The following is a 21734-nucleotide window of genomic DNA, read 5'->3' as shown; positions in this document are numbered from 1 at the left end:
GCAACACTGAATGAGTTCCATTTACAAGAAATTATTAATAAGCCGTAATGTTATTCGGAAATTACAATAATGAGGCCATTATTTATTACCACGTAAGTATAATTCATTAAGTATAGAAAGTTAATATTCCCAATAACAACAATTAACCTTTAGATAATCGAGGAATATTGGTTCTCAGGTAATTAGCCTTGCATCAACTAAAGGTTTCTCAATAGAACTATGGATTTGTTGTATCATCCTGTGGTGAGATTTTGGCCAAAGAAACACGATTGCATACAGGTAGAGAATTCTATGTCAATTATTGAGATTAATATTTAAATTATGTAAACCATTTCATAATCGTAGAAATAACTGTAGTGTGAGTTCTAAATACCCCCTCCCCCCTTTTAAATTCGAAATGAGTTGATGTACCGATTTCAAATTTGGAAGTCTACTAGAAGGTATAAACTAGTACGTTTTGACTTAAAGTTAACAAGTGTGAGATTCAAAATGATGCCTAGTCACCATTTTGAATTTGATTTGTTATTTAAGTAGGATCGCAAGTAAATTGATACGTGAATTTTAAGTGCCAACAAGTTCTGGCAGTTACTCTTTTTTAATACCGATTTTTCAAAATTACTTAATAACGTAGGTCAAACCTGAGATAACAGACAACTGATATTGATGAAATTCTCTGGCACCATAAAAAAATGGAAGTCTGTAGAAATGAAAACGTAAAAAAATCTGGCATCTGTATATTCATTTCATAAAATACAATTACCGAAATTTACAGGAATATTCCAAAATTGCGCTCTATCGCCACTTTCACATCTAAAGATATCAATTTCGGGTCAAAATGTAATATTTTATGCCCTATAATAGACCCCGAAATTTCAAATCGGCACATCAATTCGGTGCGAAGCTAAAAAAGGGGGAACTGACTTTAGACGCACACTGTATAAGTGCTTGCTCTAATAAACTTTTGATATATATATATGTATATAATTAACGCTATTAATCTCAAAAACTAGTTAGCTACTTTTAGAGAAGTATTTTAATTGGCCATGTTTACTTTAGCTAATTGATGCCTTTGACAGGAACGCTTCTACTTATTGTGGTATATAATTTTCTAGATGATGGATTTTAAGTCTTTTTAGTCTCGATGTAACAGCTAATTAAAATTTGCTAAAGCCTGCTATAAGAAACTTAAAGTATTAATTAACTGGAGCCGGTTGCAGGAGATCGCTGTTCAATGTTCTTCCCAATATCTGAGTGCGGTATGAGCATTCTTCTTAATATTCATACCACACTATAATGTAGTTCTTGCATACACGATTTGAACGAAAATTTGTCAGCTTCGTTCTAATTCTCTCTAATTCTGAGAGAAATTAAGGTTATTAAAGGGAAAACCTGTCAGACTCTTATGGCGATTTCATTGATGAAATCATTTCTGCGTGATTTGCTACTAATTAAAATGCCAGTATTAAAATGCCATAAACATTCATATTCGTCAAAGAAACCACGAGAAAAACTAATAGACGAAAAAATATAAATTATGCGAATTTTTTCGGTTAAATAGTACTAAGTAGAAGATTTGGACAAATTATGAACTTCTAATATGAACAATAAAATTTTTAAACCTGATCATGGAGCAGTATTCTTAAAAGTATGAGGTCATTCAACGGGAATTCCGCGATTTTCTAAATAAATATTTCAAACAAATTTTTGATAACACAAAAATGTCTTAGGTACGTGCAGATTTTACCCACACTTTGCTTTTTGCCTACGTACACTACTCCAGAGATATAAAGTTCGTCAAAATAAAAAAAAAAGATATTTACATAACCAGTTACAATAAATTATTACGTGTAGGGCGCCCATAAAGTAAAGGTCCGAAAGCAACGTGTGCTTTCCATATGATTTAAACGGGATTCAGATTCAGATTATACCCGGGAGAATTTCACAATAGTCGATAGAACTTAACAAATAGGAATAAAAGTTCATTTGAACTTTGTGATTTAAAGCTTCGGTGTTCACGCGTTAAACAAAATTCCTAATTAGTGCCTGTTACTACACGTCTATGTGCCGATAATTAATTAAAAATTTCCATGGTCTCAAAATCATTATTTTCGCTCATTAATGCGTTTCTGAGTGAGCGTTCACTCTACAAAATTTTCATCATACGCTTCCATAGAGGTAATCACGCAAGTATTGCAACAAAATCTCTATGGATGTTAAATTAAAATGGCAACGATACTGTTCACATTTTACAGCGGAACCCTGTGGGGTGCCTTTATTAATATTTAACAAGAAAACGAGTTATTTATGAAGTACCACCTATCATACGGAAAGTTAACAATTTATTGACTATTTCCATTTCTATTGTATATTTTAACATTTACAGGAACGGACTGTTGGCTCTTGAATCTTGCGTTCTTACACTGTATGGTTTTTCCTTTAGGAAACTATTGCTGCTTGTAATTGATTTGTTCGCCACATTTCAGAATTTATTTTCGATACTTCAAATGAAATTAAAAATTATAGAGTTCGGTTCTGCTCCAAAGGTTTAAACTTACTCATTGCTTCTAGATTTTTTTTAGATAAGTAGGAATGAAGTACTTGTTAAATGCACATTAGATATAGGCTTGGCTCTTCTGACGTATCGGGGAATATTCAATATATCTGTCCGCCTGTAATAATATCGATTGACAGCACAAAATGCAACAACTGCAAACTTCACGTGTTTCCTGGCTGAGAACTTTTGTATACAGGGTCATTTAAACTCCACGCCCCTCGCACTTCATGCGAAACTGGTTGGGTACAGCAGCAACATTTTTTTACTACATTAAGTAAAAGATCATAAGATAAAACCAAAGGTCTATAAAATAAAATTTAAAAAGCACGTCAATGATTTTTTTCAAACATTTTTTTTTCTTATCAATACTATAAAGCTCGAAAAATTTTCAACAATTTTTACATCAAAAGTTGATATCTCCATCTCTTGAAAACATTTAACAGGAGAATCATAGATCAACGTAGAAGGGGTCCCTATATAACACAGCACAACTAACCCTACAGATACAGGTCTCTGATGTTGAAATACAACGACTTATCCCAACTTACTTCAATCTATAGGTTAATACATTACATTATAACAGATTTTTTTTAAATTGTTTCTTTCTGATAGTAATTGCACAAAGCCTTAAATTTCGATGATCTAACAATCTTTTGTGAAAATATCAAAAAAATTTCCACAAATGCCAGAATTAACTAGAATCGTATCAGAATCGTTCAGGCGACCTGGTCGTTTTCGCAAATTTTCTGGTGGTTTTGGGATGAAACGACGGGGCTGGTCTTTATTTGCTGATTGCTAACGAATGAAAACCTGAATTCAGCCTCCACCAACCAAGTGGTCAAACGTTTCAGAAAGGTAGGCTTCTGGTTTAAAATTGTTATTATATTATCACATTGCGATTCCGTCAACAAGTGATAGTCATATTCCCACGTACCCTCCGGATATTTACCTTGAGCCCTTAAAGTGAGAACGTTCGGCTCGGACCCAAACTCTGGCTCCTTTGTGTCCGTGATTTTTTCCCTCGATGACTCTCATCGATTAGAAACCTTTTGTCACATTTAAATTAGCGATAGCTTCTTTTAGGGGCAAAATAACGTAATTTCCTGATATATTACAACAAATTCAAGGGCGCTTATGATGAGAGAAATACAATTTCATTTTCATACATTGAAAATATAAAAAACTTTAATCGATAGTCACCATATGTATATAGCTAAGTGTTTGAGAAGTGTGATTTCAGACTTTTTCTAGAGATAAAATACTGTAATTTATATTTTCTTTAAATTTATATTTTACTGTAATTTATATTTATAGCAGACGTCATTTAATGTAAAAGTTAAATGTGGCAAATTGTTAATTTGCCACATTTAACTTTCGCAGATGTAGTTTTTTTCATCAGTAAGAATATCATTATTTAATAAATTATACGATTTCTGCGGTATCTAAGGTAGAAAATGTATAACATTTATTTCAACAGTATGTAGTGCCAACATCAAACAGTGAAACAGCATTGAAATTTTCTACATTTCGATGCTGTTTTCATATCATAATAGTGCGATAAAGGTACCGTTTTGATTGCAAAATAGAAAATAATCATTTAAGTGAATATGGAGTGAATAAAGTACTTAGGACTTCAATATAAATGAAATCCTCATTATTCTTAATCGCACTGTAGAAATGGGAAATGACTTAGATGACCTCGGCTAACGGGATATCTACTTTTAGTGCTACAGGAAAAAGGTGTTACCAAACTCGCATAAGTTTCCAATATCTTGAGAATGAACCTCAGAAATCGTAATCACAAAATTAATTTGCTTCGTCGCCAAGAAAGCTCAAAGTGGTTGGAAAGCTCGCAAGATGTTGGTAAGCCCTTGTCCCATAATTTCAACCCGCCTTAGAGTATTTCGACAAGTTTTAAATTGTTTATTGTATCAGACGTGGTCGTCACCCTATACTACCAAAAAATTGAAAAGTGTTAATTCCACAGGAAGACATAAGTAAGTAGAGTTAAAAAGGGCGGGGCGGGGGTAGGCTCAAAAATAAGATTAATTTACCTCCAAATCCTACATCCATTTAAATTTTTTATAATTGTTAATTGGCAAAATTTTATTAAGACACCTTATAAAGAATATTTTATTGAACTTAATCAACTTTTTATGCTTACCCGTTGAATACCATAAGATGATCTTTCAGACTATGGAAAATATATACAAATTAGATTTCTAAAAAAAAGTTTCTGAATGTTTAAAGAGTACCTCCCATTAAAATACTCAAAGTACCCTTTGATCTAAATTGAAAACCTAACTGAATGGACATATGTATAAATACATAAGTTATAATCTTCTAATGCTAATCAGTTGTGCAAAATACCTTTACTCCCACCCCCTAGGTCAAAAAAACCTTTAAATCGCCATTTTGTCAATTATAATTTTTAATTTGAAAACTGGTTTTTCGAAAAATCTTTAAAAAATCACACGTATGTGTGTACATACATATATAGAAAACCATCGCGCATTCGCCACATTTTTCGGCTTTTTTGGGCATTTGAGGCATTTTTTATAATTTAGTAGTATCTATTTATTGCATTTTATGCCGAAATGTTTAATTCGGTATTGAAAAAAATGCCAAAAAATTTAGTTTTTTTCCATTTTTCAATATGGCGCAGCCTAAAAAATGACACATTTTATATACACTTAGATTTGCCATAAAAATGCCCGTCATTAAAAGAAAAAACTGGACCTGCAGTCTATTCTGAAAAAAAGTTATTTCATTTAAAATTTTTAAAAATCGTTTTTAGGTTAGAATTAGTAGGAAAAGATTGAAAAAAAATGTGGCGAATGCGCAAGAGTTTTCTATATGTATATGTGTGATTTTTTTCAAATTTTTCGAAAAACCAATTTTGAAGCTAAAAATTAAAATTGAGAAGACGGTGGTTTAAGGATTTTTTTGATCTAGAGAGTGAGGGTATGAGTATTTTGCATAACTGATTGGCATTAGAGGGTTATAACTTATGTATTTATATGCCCATTCAGTTAGGTTTTTAATTTAGATCAAAGGGCACTTTGACCATTTTAATGGAAGGTACTCTTTAAACATTCAGAAACTTTTTCCTAGAAATCTAATTTATATATATCTTTCATAGTCTGAAAGATCATCTTATGGTATTCAACGGGTAAACATAAAAAGTTGATTAAATTTAACAAGGGTATCCTTTCAGAAACACCCGGTATAATACTTAACGACTAAATACCCACCTTAACCGATAAGCCATTATTAATAGTAACAAGTCAATATTGAATTAATTTCCCGATTAAACCCATGACTATCGAATACGTCTATACGGTATCTGGAATCAATAAAACACTCCATAATAGTTACTCTGAACAAGCAGATTCTAAATTACCCTGTTTAGCACTATCTAGGCAATTTGCATCTATCGAACTTACGATAAAACTCCTCAAAAGCTTCTAGACATCGCTGACCGATGGTAATATGAGTAGTCCTTCGTTCAAAAGCCACAAACGATTATATGCTAATGACTTCTTGCAAACTGGGAGCTCTGAGATATTAGATCAAAGTCATATAGACGCCAGTAAAAAATTGAAGTGTTATTATATGCTTTCAGCTCATGAGTTATTTATTAAACTGCTAGTTGAAAGCTATTGGCAGTATAAGTCAATGGATGCAATAGCTGATTGCTTGAAACGCTACTTTATATCATCCTGGATGAAATTATGTTGGATATTAGATTACGATCTTTATATTTATGGAAAATGTTTCACATTCGATTATATTGGAATGCGTTCGAATTTTAATTACGCACATTGCGGCTTTATGCATATATAAAGGGGAAAGGCACAAAAGTTCCCATTGCCGACCTCCGCAAGGCAGTATAATACATATCTTCGAACCCTTTCGTTTGTGATTTGCATACCGGTATAGCTTCAGGTTTGCTCCCACGGGATTAGGTCCACCTGGATGTACTCATTCATGAAAAACCCTATTTCTCCTTAGACCCTTCAAAACACTTATTACTGAGATTAAGTCATTGTCTTCCGCAGTTTATTTTAATGAAACTGGCAAAGTTCTGTATATAGAGGGTGCTACAATGAAAACGTGAAAATCGCTACATGAAAACGCGGGAACGTGTGGGGGTCTAAACCATAAGCATTTTAATCTTAAACTTTAAGTGATATTTAAGTTTTAAAACTGACATACATCCCATTGGTCATATGAGAAAATTTTTAATTTAACGGTAAGGGGAGTTTAAACTAAAGTTCAACAGCGCATAAGAAATAGAGGATCCGTTAAATTGCGCTTTAATGTTGGAAAAATTCCGGTTATTTCCGGAAATATCCGCAAAAAGCAGAATGTTTTGAATTTTCTTCTTCTTAATCATTATTAGAACTAGTACGAAGATGAAAATAGGAAATTCTTAAAGCCGTCTTATGGGGAATTTAAATTCCCTCCAAAATTATTCTGAAAAAATGAAGCAAGCAAATATTTCGGAAGAAATTTTTCCTTATTTGGCGGCATATTAAGACCGTAACTGAAAATCTAGGCGATACTTCTGCAGAATCATCTTTTATGAAGTAAAGAACTCTCTAATATCGATGCAATTTTGACTCCAAATGAATGGAATTTAAGGAAACTTAAAAATTTTCTACCAAAAACGACCATCGTTTTTATGGTTTTGCTTTTTTAATTTGTTTCCATAGCAGATTTCAGCAAATCTTACATCAATACACTTACATCAATAAAACTGTTTAGTATTTTGCTTATTGCACGTAGTCGAAGTAATAACGGAATTATTGACTTATAAAGTCGGTTTTATCGACTGAGGCGTGCCCATCTATGGGAGGTTTCTTATGGGTAATGCGAATCAATGGAAATAGCTATAAAAGTACTTTAAATTTATATTGCGATAGATGTTTGGATGATTATGAGGTATAAACTATTCTCTTGGAGTGCATATTAATGTAATATATGTAATAACTTCATGAGTGACTCTTGAAATGGTCAAATGATCATCGAAACAGTCCTCCAATTAAATAATCCGTACATTAGTGGTTTTCTCACATACTAACATTTTCTCGAAGTCAAAATATGGCATAGGATACAGTCGAAGGTTCTATGTGGGAGAATTAATTGCTCTAGACTTCCAGTTATTCGAATGAAAAAGAGGTTTTTGTATTCGAACTGAAAATCATTATATCTACAAATAGTTATTTATGTTACAAAACCGGAAAGTTGTGTTTAACAAGGCGAGGCAAATAGATTTCACAACGAGCCGTAGGCGAGGCCTGAAAGCTTGGAGAGTCCTGCTAAATACACTTTCGGTCACGTGACATACAATTTTCTTAACGACCGGCTTCAGCTAATGATTTAATGATTTTTGTATATTTCATATTTTATAAAGCATCTTTTAAGTTTTACCGTATTATTTGGCAAACCTAGAGATCAGAAAATGATTAAGCGAATCCCTTAGCAAAACATTATTATCAGGTAGAAAAATTGAACAGAAATTGCATACTTTCTGGCTGGTCGTAAGAAAGTTCATAAAGTAGGGTTCACCTGTCTTGTCTTCTCCTGTGGCCAGAAAAAAAAGAAAGACATGAATTCTGAGGTGTAAGGAGAACTTTATCGCAAACGTGCGGTAAAGTGCTGTTTTCGACTGGTAGCTGCCCGCGAAAACACCAATTCGCTGTATGTTCGTTGGAAAAAGAAAAAACCTTTCAGAGCACAAAACTATGTCCCATTTGCTGCCGTTACCGTTTAGCCAGCTCGAAAAACGGGAAAAATGGTTAATGGGTAATAAATCATTTTAGCAGATTCCCACCTTCCCCCAATCAGGCAACCGGTGGCACCAGGGCTGCCAATAATTCATAAACCTGAACATTTACATAAAACATTTTCGAGTAACTACATGTCGAAAATCCAGTTTCTGGTACTTGATTTCGATGAAATTGCTATTAGCACTATTCTACTACAGAGCTGGTTCTCTTCAATGTATTTTAAATTTATTACAAGACTGTAATAATTTCTTTTATCTTCTATATCTACAATTTTATCTCGCCTGCTTACTCAGAACTATTAAGAAATACTATATAGTATTTTCCCTTGGTCCTCTCTTAGAGGCTTACCATTTCGTAGCTTTCCATATCGATTATTTATTCCGAAAATTTGAATTGATTTATCCAATATAGCAAAATTCGAAAGCACAGTGTTTTTTACAGGTAAGTAGATAATAGGTAGGAAGTCGCTAAAGTAGTACGTATTTATATACTATATACTATAAGTAGTATATATATGCAAGTCATAGTATTGCAGGAGAGTATAAATTCAAATCTTATTTCGCATTTGTTTTCAAAAGAAACAAAAAAAATACGAGTCCCATTTTTTCTGGTTTGACACTTTTTTGTGGCATTGAATTAAATTTTACACCCTATTTAAGAATTGAAACTACCCCCAAATTTGTTTTAAAAATGTAAAGATATGTATTGTGATACCTCATTAGAAAGGGCATAAAAAAGGAATTAAATTACACTAATGAAAATAATTCTTTTACCGTAAGAATTGTTGGAAATATTGAGAATTTTTTTGTCATAGCCTTAACTTAAAATAAAATTCATTTTTTTATATTATGTAGTACTTCTGGGGTTATTTGTCGGATTTCGTAAATTCATCTTTGCCTCAATTCCTCTAAATTTTCAGGATCTGTCAAGTAAACTTTGGTTTTCAGGCGACCCCAAAGGAAATAATCTAAAGGATTAAGATCTGGCGATCTTGACGGCTATTCAATTGTACCCCTTCTTCCTATCCAACGGTTTGGAAACACTCCATCCAGATATTGTTGAACATTATGGGCGTAATAAGGTGGAGCACCATCCTGGTGACATCATATTCGATCATCATGACAGTCTGCTTCTGCATAATGAGATAATAAAGCAGCCAAAGCTGAAATGAGATCTTGCTGTAAGAAATCCAGATATGTAGACTCATTTAAATAGTTTCCAAGAAATATTGGCCCAATGACGTGGTCACCAATTATTCCTGCCTAAAATATTAAGTTTTTTCGGTCGCTGAGTGTGAGTTTCGCGTAACCAATGAGGATTCTCTGTAGACCAATATCAGCAGTTCTGCTTATTTACTTCACCATTTAATGAAAAGTACACTCATCCGAAAAAAGAATCTAGGCCAAATCTATTGAATGTTGGTTATGTGCATTAATCATAATTTCACAAAACTAAAGACTGACGATTTGGATCATCTTTCATTAACTTTTGTAACATTAGCATTTTGTATGGGTGCATCTTACATGATTTCATTAACCTTTATGCTGACGTATGGCTGCAAGTTGCCGAACTGAAGTAATAGGATTTTCTTGGAGAGTAAGTAAAACGTTCATTCCATTACTTCATCCATTACTTTAGGTTGCCTTTGTCTTGGTATCTCCTTCACGTGGCCCAATTCACGATAACGTTTTTCGATTTTGCTTATGGTGGTGCCTTGCGAAATTAGTGTTAATCAGGGTGTATTTCTTAAAACAAAAGTACAACTTCTGCTTGACTACGCGATTTATCGCCATACCCTGTCATCACTAAAATTTCGATTTTGAGTGACCATTTAAATGATCCATAGAAATGATTTTAAATAATAAAAAACAATAGCAGGTTGCGATTCTAGTCAAATTTAAAGTGAATTGACCATTGGAATGCACAAGCAGATAAGTAAACAGCCCTATCAATAAAAACTTTTTTGTTACTATTTTGATAGAATTTCTGCGTAAACACAAAACTATATAATAGTAACAATTATTGTTATACCTCCAAAATCGCAAAATATGAGAATTATCATTTTTTTTTAATGTAAATAAAATTGTTAAAAATAGATAATGTAGTTTAATTCCTTCTTTTATGCCCTTTCTAATGAGCTATCACAATACGTATCTTTAAATATGGAAAAAAAAGTTGGGGGTAGTTTCTATCCTTAAATAGGGCGTAAAATTCAATTCGATATCACAAGAAAATGGCAAACCTAAAAAAATGGGACCCGTATTCTCTAGAAAACCAACCGGTTGATTTCACCGAGAATTTTTATTGATGAGAGGAAAGGATTGTTTTTTGAAATATTCAAAATGTATCTGTCTGTTCTAATAGACGATTTTCTGAGCCTTCCAGAATTTTTATTGACATCTTAATCCCAGTAAAAACGAATCTTTTTATAATTCTTGATATTGTAGACTTTGGAACTTGTAAATTTTTCGAAATTATAGCTTGTTGGTACACTTTCGATATGCTTCAATTATACGATCTCTAATACAAGCAGAATATGTTTTACTCCTTGCCCTTTTTTTTTTCATTTATTGAAAATACTTATTAAGCCACAAAATCATTACTCTCCAGTAAAAGATTTAAAGAAAAACTAAAGTTAAAAATAAATATTTCAGTTGTTGCAATATTTATGTCCAACACAAAAACATATTTTTTTTATAGTAAAACATTCGTCTAACAATTTTTGTTAGTAAATATTCTATAGTCGGTATGGATAGAATAACTATATAGGATGTCTTTTTATTTGGTCCATTAGCACTTGTTATTTATCAATTTTTTAAAAGTTACAATAATTTTGGTCAATACTGTATATCGAACTAGTTCTTACTTGGTCGTGTAGTAAATTCTAGTTTTTTAACTCATTTTATTGTTTTAATTATTTAAAGCAACAGCTCCTATAATAATAAAATATTATAGTTTGAATATAAAACAAAACCCAATTTTTAATTTTTCTAAGTTTACAAGACAAACCAGACACGGTGGCTCCTTTTAATTGGAATGCATTATACAGTTTCTGCGTATTTGCTTCTATCGTCCTTGAAATAATAAAGTCTTACGTATGAGGGTGGTGTTTGAACAATAGTCTATTTACATAATATGCTATGTTAACAAATCGAACCCTTTATTGGCAAAGTCAACGTACTCTTTGATTCGTTGAAAACTTAACTAAAATTTCTAAATTTTAGACTTCATTATTTCAAAGAGATCTAGAGCAAATATCAAAAACTACATACATACTATATATATACATAAGTATTTTTGCACACAGAAAACGAACTTTTTATTTTAAAGTACAATATGCAAGAGGTTTCGTTAAATAAAATTAACCTTTCCGGTTATTTTGTCACTTTTCGATGGTTGATGGACATTTCTAAGTTACTAGAAAATAAATTCTATTATATTATTTGGTTTGAACGAAATGGAAAACATTATTCCTCATAAAAAAGTGTTTATATTTTCTTATTTTTTAATTATTCTTCGCGACGAGCGATTTATGAATTATTTAATACATACGAAAATTGAAGGTTAAAGTACTGTAGAAACAGTTCAGTTACCTGCGGAATTAGTCCACACTATACAAATTTCGAAGCAGCATTTTGTTGACCTTCCGTGGCACAACCTTTCCCAATTTAAAAAATCTCACTTATCTTATCGTTCCGCTAGACATAATTATTTTAGATCTACTGTACATATCATACATATGTATAAGAAAATGCAATTAAAGTGACTGGCTAATGTAGGGCTAATGAGAGTGGTCAGACAAGTCAAATTTTGATGTATGTTTCGAGGTTTGAGTAGACTAGCCCTCAGACTATTTCCTCCATTATTTAGTGTCCTTCTATGATATTTCCATACAAATAGATGTTTTCCCTACAAGAACTATTTACCGGCAATAGAAGAAACCCACCAAGCCGAAACGGCGTGTAATCGTGAATCCAACCCGTCGCCATGTCACGGCTTTTGTTCAAAGAAGTAGCGTTGGCGATCCGCTTTCTTCATGAGGAGATCAAAAGGACCGCTAAGTGTGTGATTGTTAGGCCGCTGACGGTTTAAGATAAGAAAGAAACCGAAATTCACTTAATCAATCAAACAATCCATAAACATGATTCTTTTCGTATAAATGGGAATGTTGAATTTATATTGAAACAAATAACAATATTGTATCTCTTCTTCTAATAAAATAGCAAATAGTATGGCGGGAGTGTGGTTCTTCCGCGGTTTTAAAGAACTTTGCTTTTTATCTGTTTGAAGAATGTTGATAGAGGAAGCTCGAACTGGTCTGGATGTTCTCCAGACTCTGCCTTGCTTAGAAGCCAATAGGTTAGAGGACGGGCAAATTAAAATAACAAATAATCAAGGAATCAAATGGGAGCCATCTGGATTTCGGAATTTAGACACTGCGTGTACAATATGACCAATAAAATAATTAGAGCTTTCTAAGAGGAAGAATGTCTTTAGCACCAGTTCTCTTATGGAATATTACTACGAACAACAAGACAGATGGTCCCTTAGTTGCTTCATCGATCAACACATACATAAACAGGCGCCCAGTGCATTATATAAACTGATCATGTGTTTAATGAAAATTACTATTATTCATTTCGTAACGATTGTACGTCAACGTTACGTGGAGTAATTAGAAAGTAAGTGTCGAGCCTCCTACGCCGAGTTTGATCTTGTGTGGTAACCTTCAATGTGCAATGAAAAAACTGTATCGTATTAAATAGAATGGTCAGGGATTAATTTCTTGTTGAAAGGTATACGGTCAAGATTAAGCGTAATGGTAGGTAGAGAATTGAGTTTCAGGGGGAAAAATCGCGTTATGCCTTAAATAAACTTCATAAACGGTAAGTACAGCACGTTTCCTAATATCACTTGAACCCCTCGAAATGCGTGTCAATAAATGTCTTATGTACAGGGTTGGTCCGTATATTTAGACAAAGTCTACTGTTTGTATTATAAAAAAAAGAAAAATTTTAAATACTAAAATTGTAGGGTTTATCCTGTATCTCGAAAGCGGTGAGTTTGCGGACCCATGTTAATAGGAACGTTTTTTCTTAAAATGGGCCAAGGAATCACACCCTTCATTCCTGAACCCTTTTTTTAGACACCCTGTATATATAAATTCAGCTTTATTCAGATATGTGAAAGAAATCAATAAATAAATCATACTCCACCCGCCGTATCTGGAATACCATCCTACATTTGCCTACTATCTACTGAAAAATCCTCAAAATCGGGCAAAAACAAATAAGTTATAAATGGTGTGTCAGAATCAATGTTGCATTTACAACACAAAATCCTTGTGTAAAAATATTAAGAAATGACTTAATGTTACTATATCGAAAAGTTGATTAACTAAGATAGGAGATGCCAAACTTTAAAATCATTTTTTGACTTTTTAAAAGCTCAAAATATATATGTAATTTTGAATAAACTAATAAAACACATTGATACACAAACATCTCAAAAACGGATAGACCAGGTAGCATCTATAAAATACATATGCCGTTTTTCTCTGCTAAGTGTGATAGAATCGATTTTTGGTACTCAAAATGTTTATATAATATGACACAACAAATTATGAGCTTTTAAAACTAGGAAAAGTGGATAAACTGAAAGAGAAAACTGAGAAGCGTAAAATAAGTGTAGAGACACACCTTCTGAGGGGAAAACAATAACTTTAATTTCATCAGTGGTGTTTCCACTGTTTCCGTGTTAAATTCAAAATTTAACACGCCTCTGGTTTTTTTATGAAAATAATTTTTTGGATACTCCATATTTTTGTGAAAAAAAGTTACATCAAGGCCATCCTATTGAAGCTTATTAAAAATTGTATTGGAATCGTAGTTTTAGTGTTTATTTCTTACGGTAACTCGAGAAAAAATAAAAACTAAATTCGAAATCATATATGTACATACATACATGCCTCAATTATGTTTCCTCTTTATTTTTCTCTTTTTAATAATTGAATCTATATTTTTCTCTTATAAGTTTGCTGTTTTTTCCTGGGTAAAACTTGTTAGTTGAATCTTTTCTCTTCACTTAAGTCTACTCGACAGATAATTCTGAATTATTCATTAATACATGTCTGCATATCTTCATTTGGACTCTATGATCCAGTTGGATTTCTAAGAACCCAGATAAAATCATATTGAATAAGTGCACAAATTAGGAAAGCTTCAATACATTTTTTTCTTACGAGACCACATAATTCTTTTAACGCTTAACGAGGGATTCATATATCAACTCGCATCAACTTTTATCGATTTAAATACGAATTATTTGAGTCTCAATGGTAACAGCGAATTTCGATACAAGTGACTAATTAAACTAATGGAACAGCTGATTGAAAGACTGAATCAACAGGCAATCCCTTAAGAGCTACTTAAGGCATTTCGATGACAATCTCCTTTAATATCCGATATGAGGCCTACACCATTAATGCCGTCTACATTGTTGTTTCTATTTGCATGGAGTTTAATTTTCTTCTTATTTCTAATGCAAAAAGCCCGTTTCAAGCTTCGCCTTCTGGCGTAAGATGTTGATTATACCGTAAGTGGAAAGTAATTAAATGCTAGTAATTCACTGTATGTGAAGCAAATTGCCTTGACAAATTGAATAATACCTTCTTAAACTAGATTAAATGCCATACATGACAGCGCGAGTAAAGGTAGCCGCTGCTTTAACAAATTTAATTATCTCCCGACTTATTTGTGAACTTAACTTAATCAGCATAATCTATTATGCCACCTATAGGTTTAAACATTTTTCCACCTAATTAAGGAGCTTGATACCGCCTTTAATGCCGGGTAACAATGGCTTGACGATTCTTGTGTCTGTTCAACGAGCAAAGTATGTCGTAATTCAGGCGATAGCGAATAAACTTGATCTGGATTATTAATAATTTGCATTTTAATTGATATTTCATTGAAAATACTATTCAGGTTTAATTTTAGTTAAAAAAGAGATGGACTATTAACAAACAAGTTTCCGGAGGCCTCACTAAACACCTGCCGTTGAGATGCGGTCACATAGTTGACATTCCCGAGAAATATCTCGATGACCGTTGGTGCCATCAGGTTTGACCCAAGGTAATTTATATTCTGGGCACTAGTCTTAATTGTAAGTAAATATATATATTTTTAAAGTTATTACAAGTACCTAGGAATCCTAAACGGTATTTATATTAACATCACGTAGGGTCTAGGAAACAAACATTGATCATGACGTCACAGGTTTTCATCTCAGTCAGTCAACTCAATCAAATGAACGTCAAGTGAGAGGCAACGCGTCACATCATGATTAATCATTATTTCTAGAGATTTCCAAAATCCGACGGAGCGCGATATTTACCAGCAGCTGCCAAAGAAGAGACCTCGCAATGCAAAAATTACTAAGACATGACAGCATTATTTACTCGCTTGAATAGCCGTAAAACTTACCGTGTATATACATATATAAATGATGTAACACTCATTTTGAAAATTTTAATTTCATTTAGCGAATTGCAGAAAATCGTTTTTTATTTTTTTTCACGACACCCTATGCAAATACGAAGAAACTACAAAAGACCAAAAAGTTCGCAAAAAAATATAAAAAAAACATTTTGTATTTTAGATGGTTATCAATGGCGCACCACAAAATAGTTGGGGGGGTGCATGACCGCTGAAAAAATATCACCTTGTAAATTATCAAAATCATTTCATATTCCCAACGATGTAAATCCTACAGCGTACACCATATTCCAAGTTTTAGCTAAATATCTCAAAAACTGTAGAACTATTTAGAATAAACTGAAAAATTTATCAAATTTAAACACCCTGTAGATAAGTAACGAAGCATTCACGGACCTATGTTTAATAAACTTTAAGTGATGAAATAAGCTAAAGAATTGCCTCCTTTCATATGTATATGATATTTAGGAACACCTGTATATACAGAGTGAGCCAAGAGGAACTGTACATACCTCTATCATGGAACAAGATTACTAAGAGGAATATCGATGAACATTAAAAAGTTGCACGTATTTTTTGTTGTTATTATACAAGGAGTTTTACACATTTTGTCAAAAAATGGTTTTGGCTATAATTTTGTAAGGCCAGTTTGCTTTTTCAATTTTCTGGTGAAAGAGTACACTGTTTTGTATGAGTAAGATAATATATTCAGAGTTCAAAAATCCAGGACTGCCTTCAAAAAATTTAGTAGGTTTTTTCCAGACCCAAAAGGCATCCTGTAGACTAATTTTCGAAAAAGCGTCATGCACATTTGCTAAAAATTAGATAAACTCATAGTTATATTCAGTCAACAAATTTATCACACTCTTCATTGCTTTATAAAAAAACGAGTTTACAAAAATGCTAACAGTTTTCAATACACCTACCATCCTTATCTTGAATACACTACTTTGAAATGAAATATATTACAATTAATAACAAAACGTAAGACTTTGCAATATTTAATAGAATCATAATGGAAAAAGTTATTTGAAACCTACATACATAACATTTTAAAACCAAAATAACGAGAGAACAGAAAAAGAAAACTTATTTTTACTATTATTGATTTGATTCAGCTAAATAAATAGAATCTAGAGGTTTCCATTTTGAAAATGTCTAAGTAGTAATTGCTAATAGTAAATAGCTAATTTTTCATTTCTTATTTAAATTTTTTGAATTACTTTGCAACAATAATAAAAATAAGCTTTCTTTTGTTCATGTCAACAATCAATATTAACAATATTCAACGTCATCAACATTAGTTATTTCAATAATATCATGGAATTTATCAACGAGGGGTATGCAGGATATGTATCTAATGTTCGGACTTGCAAAAGGTAATGCTGTTGAAGCTACTTTGTTGCAGTCCAAGGTGCTCATATGGAACATTTTTGATACCTTTAGCTGTAATACATACTATTTTTTTATAATAAACTGTTATTTTACTTGATTTCAAATTGTTAGCATGTATGGTGCACGTTGATAATACAATGTGATTTTCTCAAAAACGGTATAAAATATCGATTCAGTCACGGTGTATATAACTTTTTTTATAGGACAATTATCAAAAAATCAAGGTAAGGAAAAATAATACTGATTTCGTCAACTCACTAAAAAATGAAAAAGAATGAGATATTTTGACTTCCCCTGTATTCAGAAGACATACAAAACATCTGTTTACATATGAAAATAAACACGACTTTGAGTTATTTAAAACGCCCAACTTTTTATTGTTCCCCTGATAATTTTTTTAAAGTTACAGCAAAAATACTTTTTTTAACTTCTTACTTCGAGAGTTAGGTAACGAAGGCCGCTAGGATTTTTTTTATACATATGAGGTGTTACCATTATTTCAGCCTTCTCTATAACCCCTAGAATTTATGGTATGATCTTTCCGGCCACATTATATACATATAACAACAAATTTGTGCACGTAATCTAGATCTGCCATTAGAAATGTTTTAAAATATAATTTTTGGCAGCTGCGACGCCATCTTCAGTTTTTTTTAATGACAAGTGGCATATATATTTCAAAAATTTGTGATTTTATAGGCGTTACTTTAGTGATGTTTAATTACCAGGCGGAAATTTTTTGATTTTTAGAAAATTATTTTAACTCCCTATTTACAACTCAATTTATTATTAAATTTTATTTGATATACTGGTGGTAAAATATAACTTAAAATGATTCTCGAAAATCGAGAAATTTATCACTCCCCTGATTGAAAACTAATGGTGCACCATATACAGTAGATTCCGTCTATAACGTACATGGGATATAACGTACTTCCGGTTATTAAGTACGTATTTTATTGGTCCCACCGAAATACTCTTGATTTTTTGCCAGTTATAACGTATCATGTATAATATTAACTCCATTTATAGCGTCCTTTATTTTTTCTTTATTTCGTTGCTAACTCCGGGTGTAAAGTACATTTGTACGTTATAGCCGGATGGTGGTCCGGTGGTTTCCCTAAGGCGGCGGAGATTTTGCAATACTCGATCGTATGGAACAGATATGGGTAAAAGCGGTAGTTTTAGTCTGATGCTTTTATATTAGTGAATGCTTGGTACCTTTTTGTTTTGCTCAAAATGGCAGACAAACGTAAGTTTATAACTGTTAAAGAGAAGTTAGACATTATTAAAAGTATTGAGAGTGGCATTCGGAAATCAGAAATCGCCAAACGAAAAAGTCTGGCAAAAACAACGGTTTCTACAATTTGGAGCAATCGACAAAAAATTAAGCTAGCCAGCGAAAATAAATCCCAGAAGATTAAAAAAATTAGAAATCCTGTACGTCAAGATGTAGGTCAAGCTCTTCTACGATGGTTTGAAATTCGAAGATCCGAAAATACTGCAATAAGCGGTCCAGTTATGAGAGCAAAAGCCGAAGATTTGTCCAGGGGATTACAAGGTGACGATTTTAAGTGTTCTACAGGGTGGCTCGGACGTTTTAAAACTCGACACAACATAAATTTTGGTAAAGTTTCTGGTGAAGTAGGAGATGTAAACAGACAAGTTGTCCTAAAGTGGTTAGATGATAAGTGGCCTGGAATATCGAAAAATTACAGCAGTGAAAATATTTTTAATGGGGACGAGACTGGGTTATTTTACAGGATGACTCCAGATCGTACCCTTAAATTTAGGGGAGAAAAATGTGTGGGAGGGAAGCAATCAAAATTGAGGTACACTGTTTGAATTTGCGCAAACATGACGGGTAGTGAAAAATGCAAACTTCTTGTTATTGGTAAATATGAACGGCCAAGATGCATGAAAAATGTAAAAAGTCTGCCAGTAATTTATAAATCAAACACTCGAGCATGGATGACTTCAGTGATTTTTGAAAACTATTTAAAAGATTGGGATGAAAATTTGCGACGACAAAATAGAGAAATATTGCTGCTGGTTGACAATTGTGCAGCTCACCCAAAAACTCTACATCTAACAAATATCAGATTAGAGTTTTTGCCACCAAATTGCACCTCCGTAGTACAACCAATGGATCAAGGCATAATTAAATGTCTTAAAGCATATTATCGTAGATCCTTTATGTGCCGTCTGATCAAATCATTAGATAATAAAGAGCCCTTCAACGTAACCATCCTGGACTCGATTAAGTTGATCGCCCAATCTTGGAATGAAGTTACGCCAACAACTATTGCAAACTGCTTTCGATATGCAGGTCTCTTAAAATCGACTGAGGAGTTTGATTCAGACGATGAGTTGCCCCTGGCTCAGTGGTTCGAAAAGTGCAAAAATTCTGATGTGGACTGTAATGACTGGGATGTTCCCCTTAGTGACTGGCTGCGTCTTAACTATCAAGATCTAACAAATGCTGAAACATATCTTGCTGAGTATGACAGTTTTTCGACAGTTGATGATAAGGTAATAGCAACGGAAACCTTAACGGATGATGATATTACTGCTGAAGTTTTAGGAACATTAAATGATCATCAAAATTCTGATAATGAAAACGACGATGCTCAACAGGATGAAGAAAAACCACCGAGTCATTCTGAGGCACTTTGTGCTATTAAAAGTGTAATACATTTTTTCGAAACTGCTAATAATGTATCTGATGATATTCTTCAAGCAGCCCTAAAAGTTGAAAGGGATATCGAGAATACAAAATTGTTGAAAAGTAGTCGGCAAACAAAAATAACAAGTTTTTTAACAGAAACAGAATAAATACAGTACTGTTTATGTTATTCTATTTCTATGTTGTTACAATGTTTTTGTTAAAATTCATCATCCATTTTTTTAATACATACATACGTACATAGTATATACATATATACTATACACATGCATAGATATGTACTATGTACATATGCATCAGCATTTTTTTGTATTCATATACGTATGTATTACATTCAAAATTTATCTGTACCTAAGTTACTATGTGTTATTAGATTTGTTCGAACTTTTAGATAAATAAAGGCGTATGTGCGTAACATACGTAATATGTAAAATATATGAATTTTTTTAATGTATTTTTTATAGCGTACCTCCGGTTATAGAGTATCCTATTTTTGTTCCCTAGAGAGTACTTTATAAACGGAACCTACTGTATGTATAAAAATACTAGTGATAATAATAAAAGTGTCAAATACCAAAAAAATCATAAGACATCATACTCGTAGATATAAAATATTACAATAAAATATTTCTGTTAATGGCAATCATCATATCTTGAAAAAATCTTCAGTGAACACCTACATGCAAATTTGATCACCATCTGCGGGAGTTCCATTTTGAAAAATCCTGATGGCGTTTTATTTTTTCTTTAATCTGACATTTGTATGAGAAATTTTAAATAAAAATATAAATGTTTTACATGTACAGCTTTTCGATATCTTCTGAAATGAACCTCGTATCCCATGGGTACGGGTTTACAGTAATTGCAGATACAAATTACAGTAATAATTAATTGCAACCGGTGGAATGGCCGCTAAGCAGATTTGCTTGGAAATTTCCATTTTGTAATTTTATTACTTACTTTATATTCATTGTGCCTACTTTTGCACAGATGCAAAAAATTACAAATTTAAAATATTTGTATCAGAAAAAAAAATTTCCACTCAATTAAAACTTACACAGAGATAGGCATGTTCCGTGGGGGCTCTGTTACATGTGAATGAAAGAAGTTATGAAATTCTGTTTTTTTAGCATTCTCCATAATGCAAATAGTACCATCATTTCGAGTAAGAAAATCCCTAAATCGAAAATTTTGCATATTTTGTTTTTTTTTGGAATCCGCAAGAAATTTTCAATATTTTTTGTGCAGTATTCGGTCTAAATTAACTTAAACTTTATGAAGAACAAAAATTTACATTTTGTATGACTGGGTGCATCATACAGTTTTAAAATTTAATAGAAAATTTATATTTTCTGCGCGAAATAGTTCGTATATAGATATATTACAGATTCCATTAATGTTTTTACTAAATATACAGTACCAGTTACTAACAATACAGTCCTGGTTACATAAATAGCACACTTCGTATTTTAGTTTTTTTTATAGTTAAATTTAGTTCATTTTATAACGTTGTGTTAAAATTATGAAATAAATTTTCATTTTTTCGATGATATTAAGATTAAGTAACAAACATAAATAATAAGATAAAATTTATTTTATTTTTTCCTAATACAATCACTTTATCTCAATTAAATAAAGTCTGCTGTTCAAGGGCCTAGGACTGTATATTGGTATTTAACCGCGGTCTACCCTTAAGAGCAGGCATGTCGCAACCATATGCGTTGCCCATCAGCCGATTAAGTAGCTATTACGATGGGGATTCCATGTAGTTTACTACTATCAGTCGCGGGTAAGATAAGGTGACTTTA

The 21734-nt window shown here is 32.4% G+C and overlaps 2 protein-coding genes across 2 annotated transcripts; both read left to right on the top strand.

Moving 5' to 3' along the window:
- Positions 1–18479: 18479 nt before the first annotated feature.
- On the top strand, positions 18480–19085 carry LOC136414289 (tigger transposable element-derived protein 4-like). Its single transcript, XM_066398212.1, has one exon. The coding sequence runs from the start codon at positions 18480–18482 to the stop codon at positions 19083–19085; it is 606 nt and encodes a 201-aa protein (XP_066254309.1).
- A 12-nt stretch (positions 19086–19097) lies between these two features.
- On the top strand, positions 19098–21378 carry LOC136414288 (tigger transposable element-derived protein 6-like). Its single transcript, XM_066398211.1, has 3 exons — positions 19098–20028; positions 21057–21091; positions 21292–21378. Exons 1-3 carry the CDS (start codon positions 19098–19100, stop codon positions 21376–21378), a joined length of 1053 nt encoding a protein of 350 aa, XP_066254308.1.
- The last annotated feature ends 356 nt before the right edge of the window (positions 21379–21734 follow it).

The sequence above is a fragment of the Euwallacea similis genome, chromosome 17 (genome assembly GCF_039881205.1).
Source record: "Euwallacea similis isolate ESF13 chromosome 17, ESF131.1, whole genome shotgun sequence".
Classification (NCBI taxonomy): domain Eukaryota; kingdom Metazoa; phylum Arthropoda; class Insecta; order Coleoptera; family Curculionidae; genus Euwallacea; species Euwallacea similis.
The sequence above is the reverse complement of the archived record's forward strand: the minus strand, read 5'-3'. Positions and strand labels throughout refer to the sequence as shown.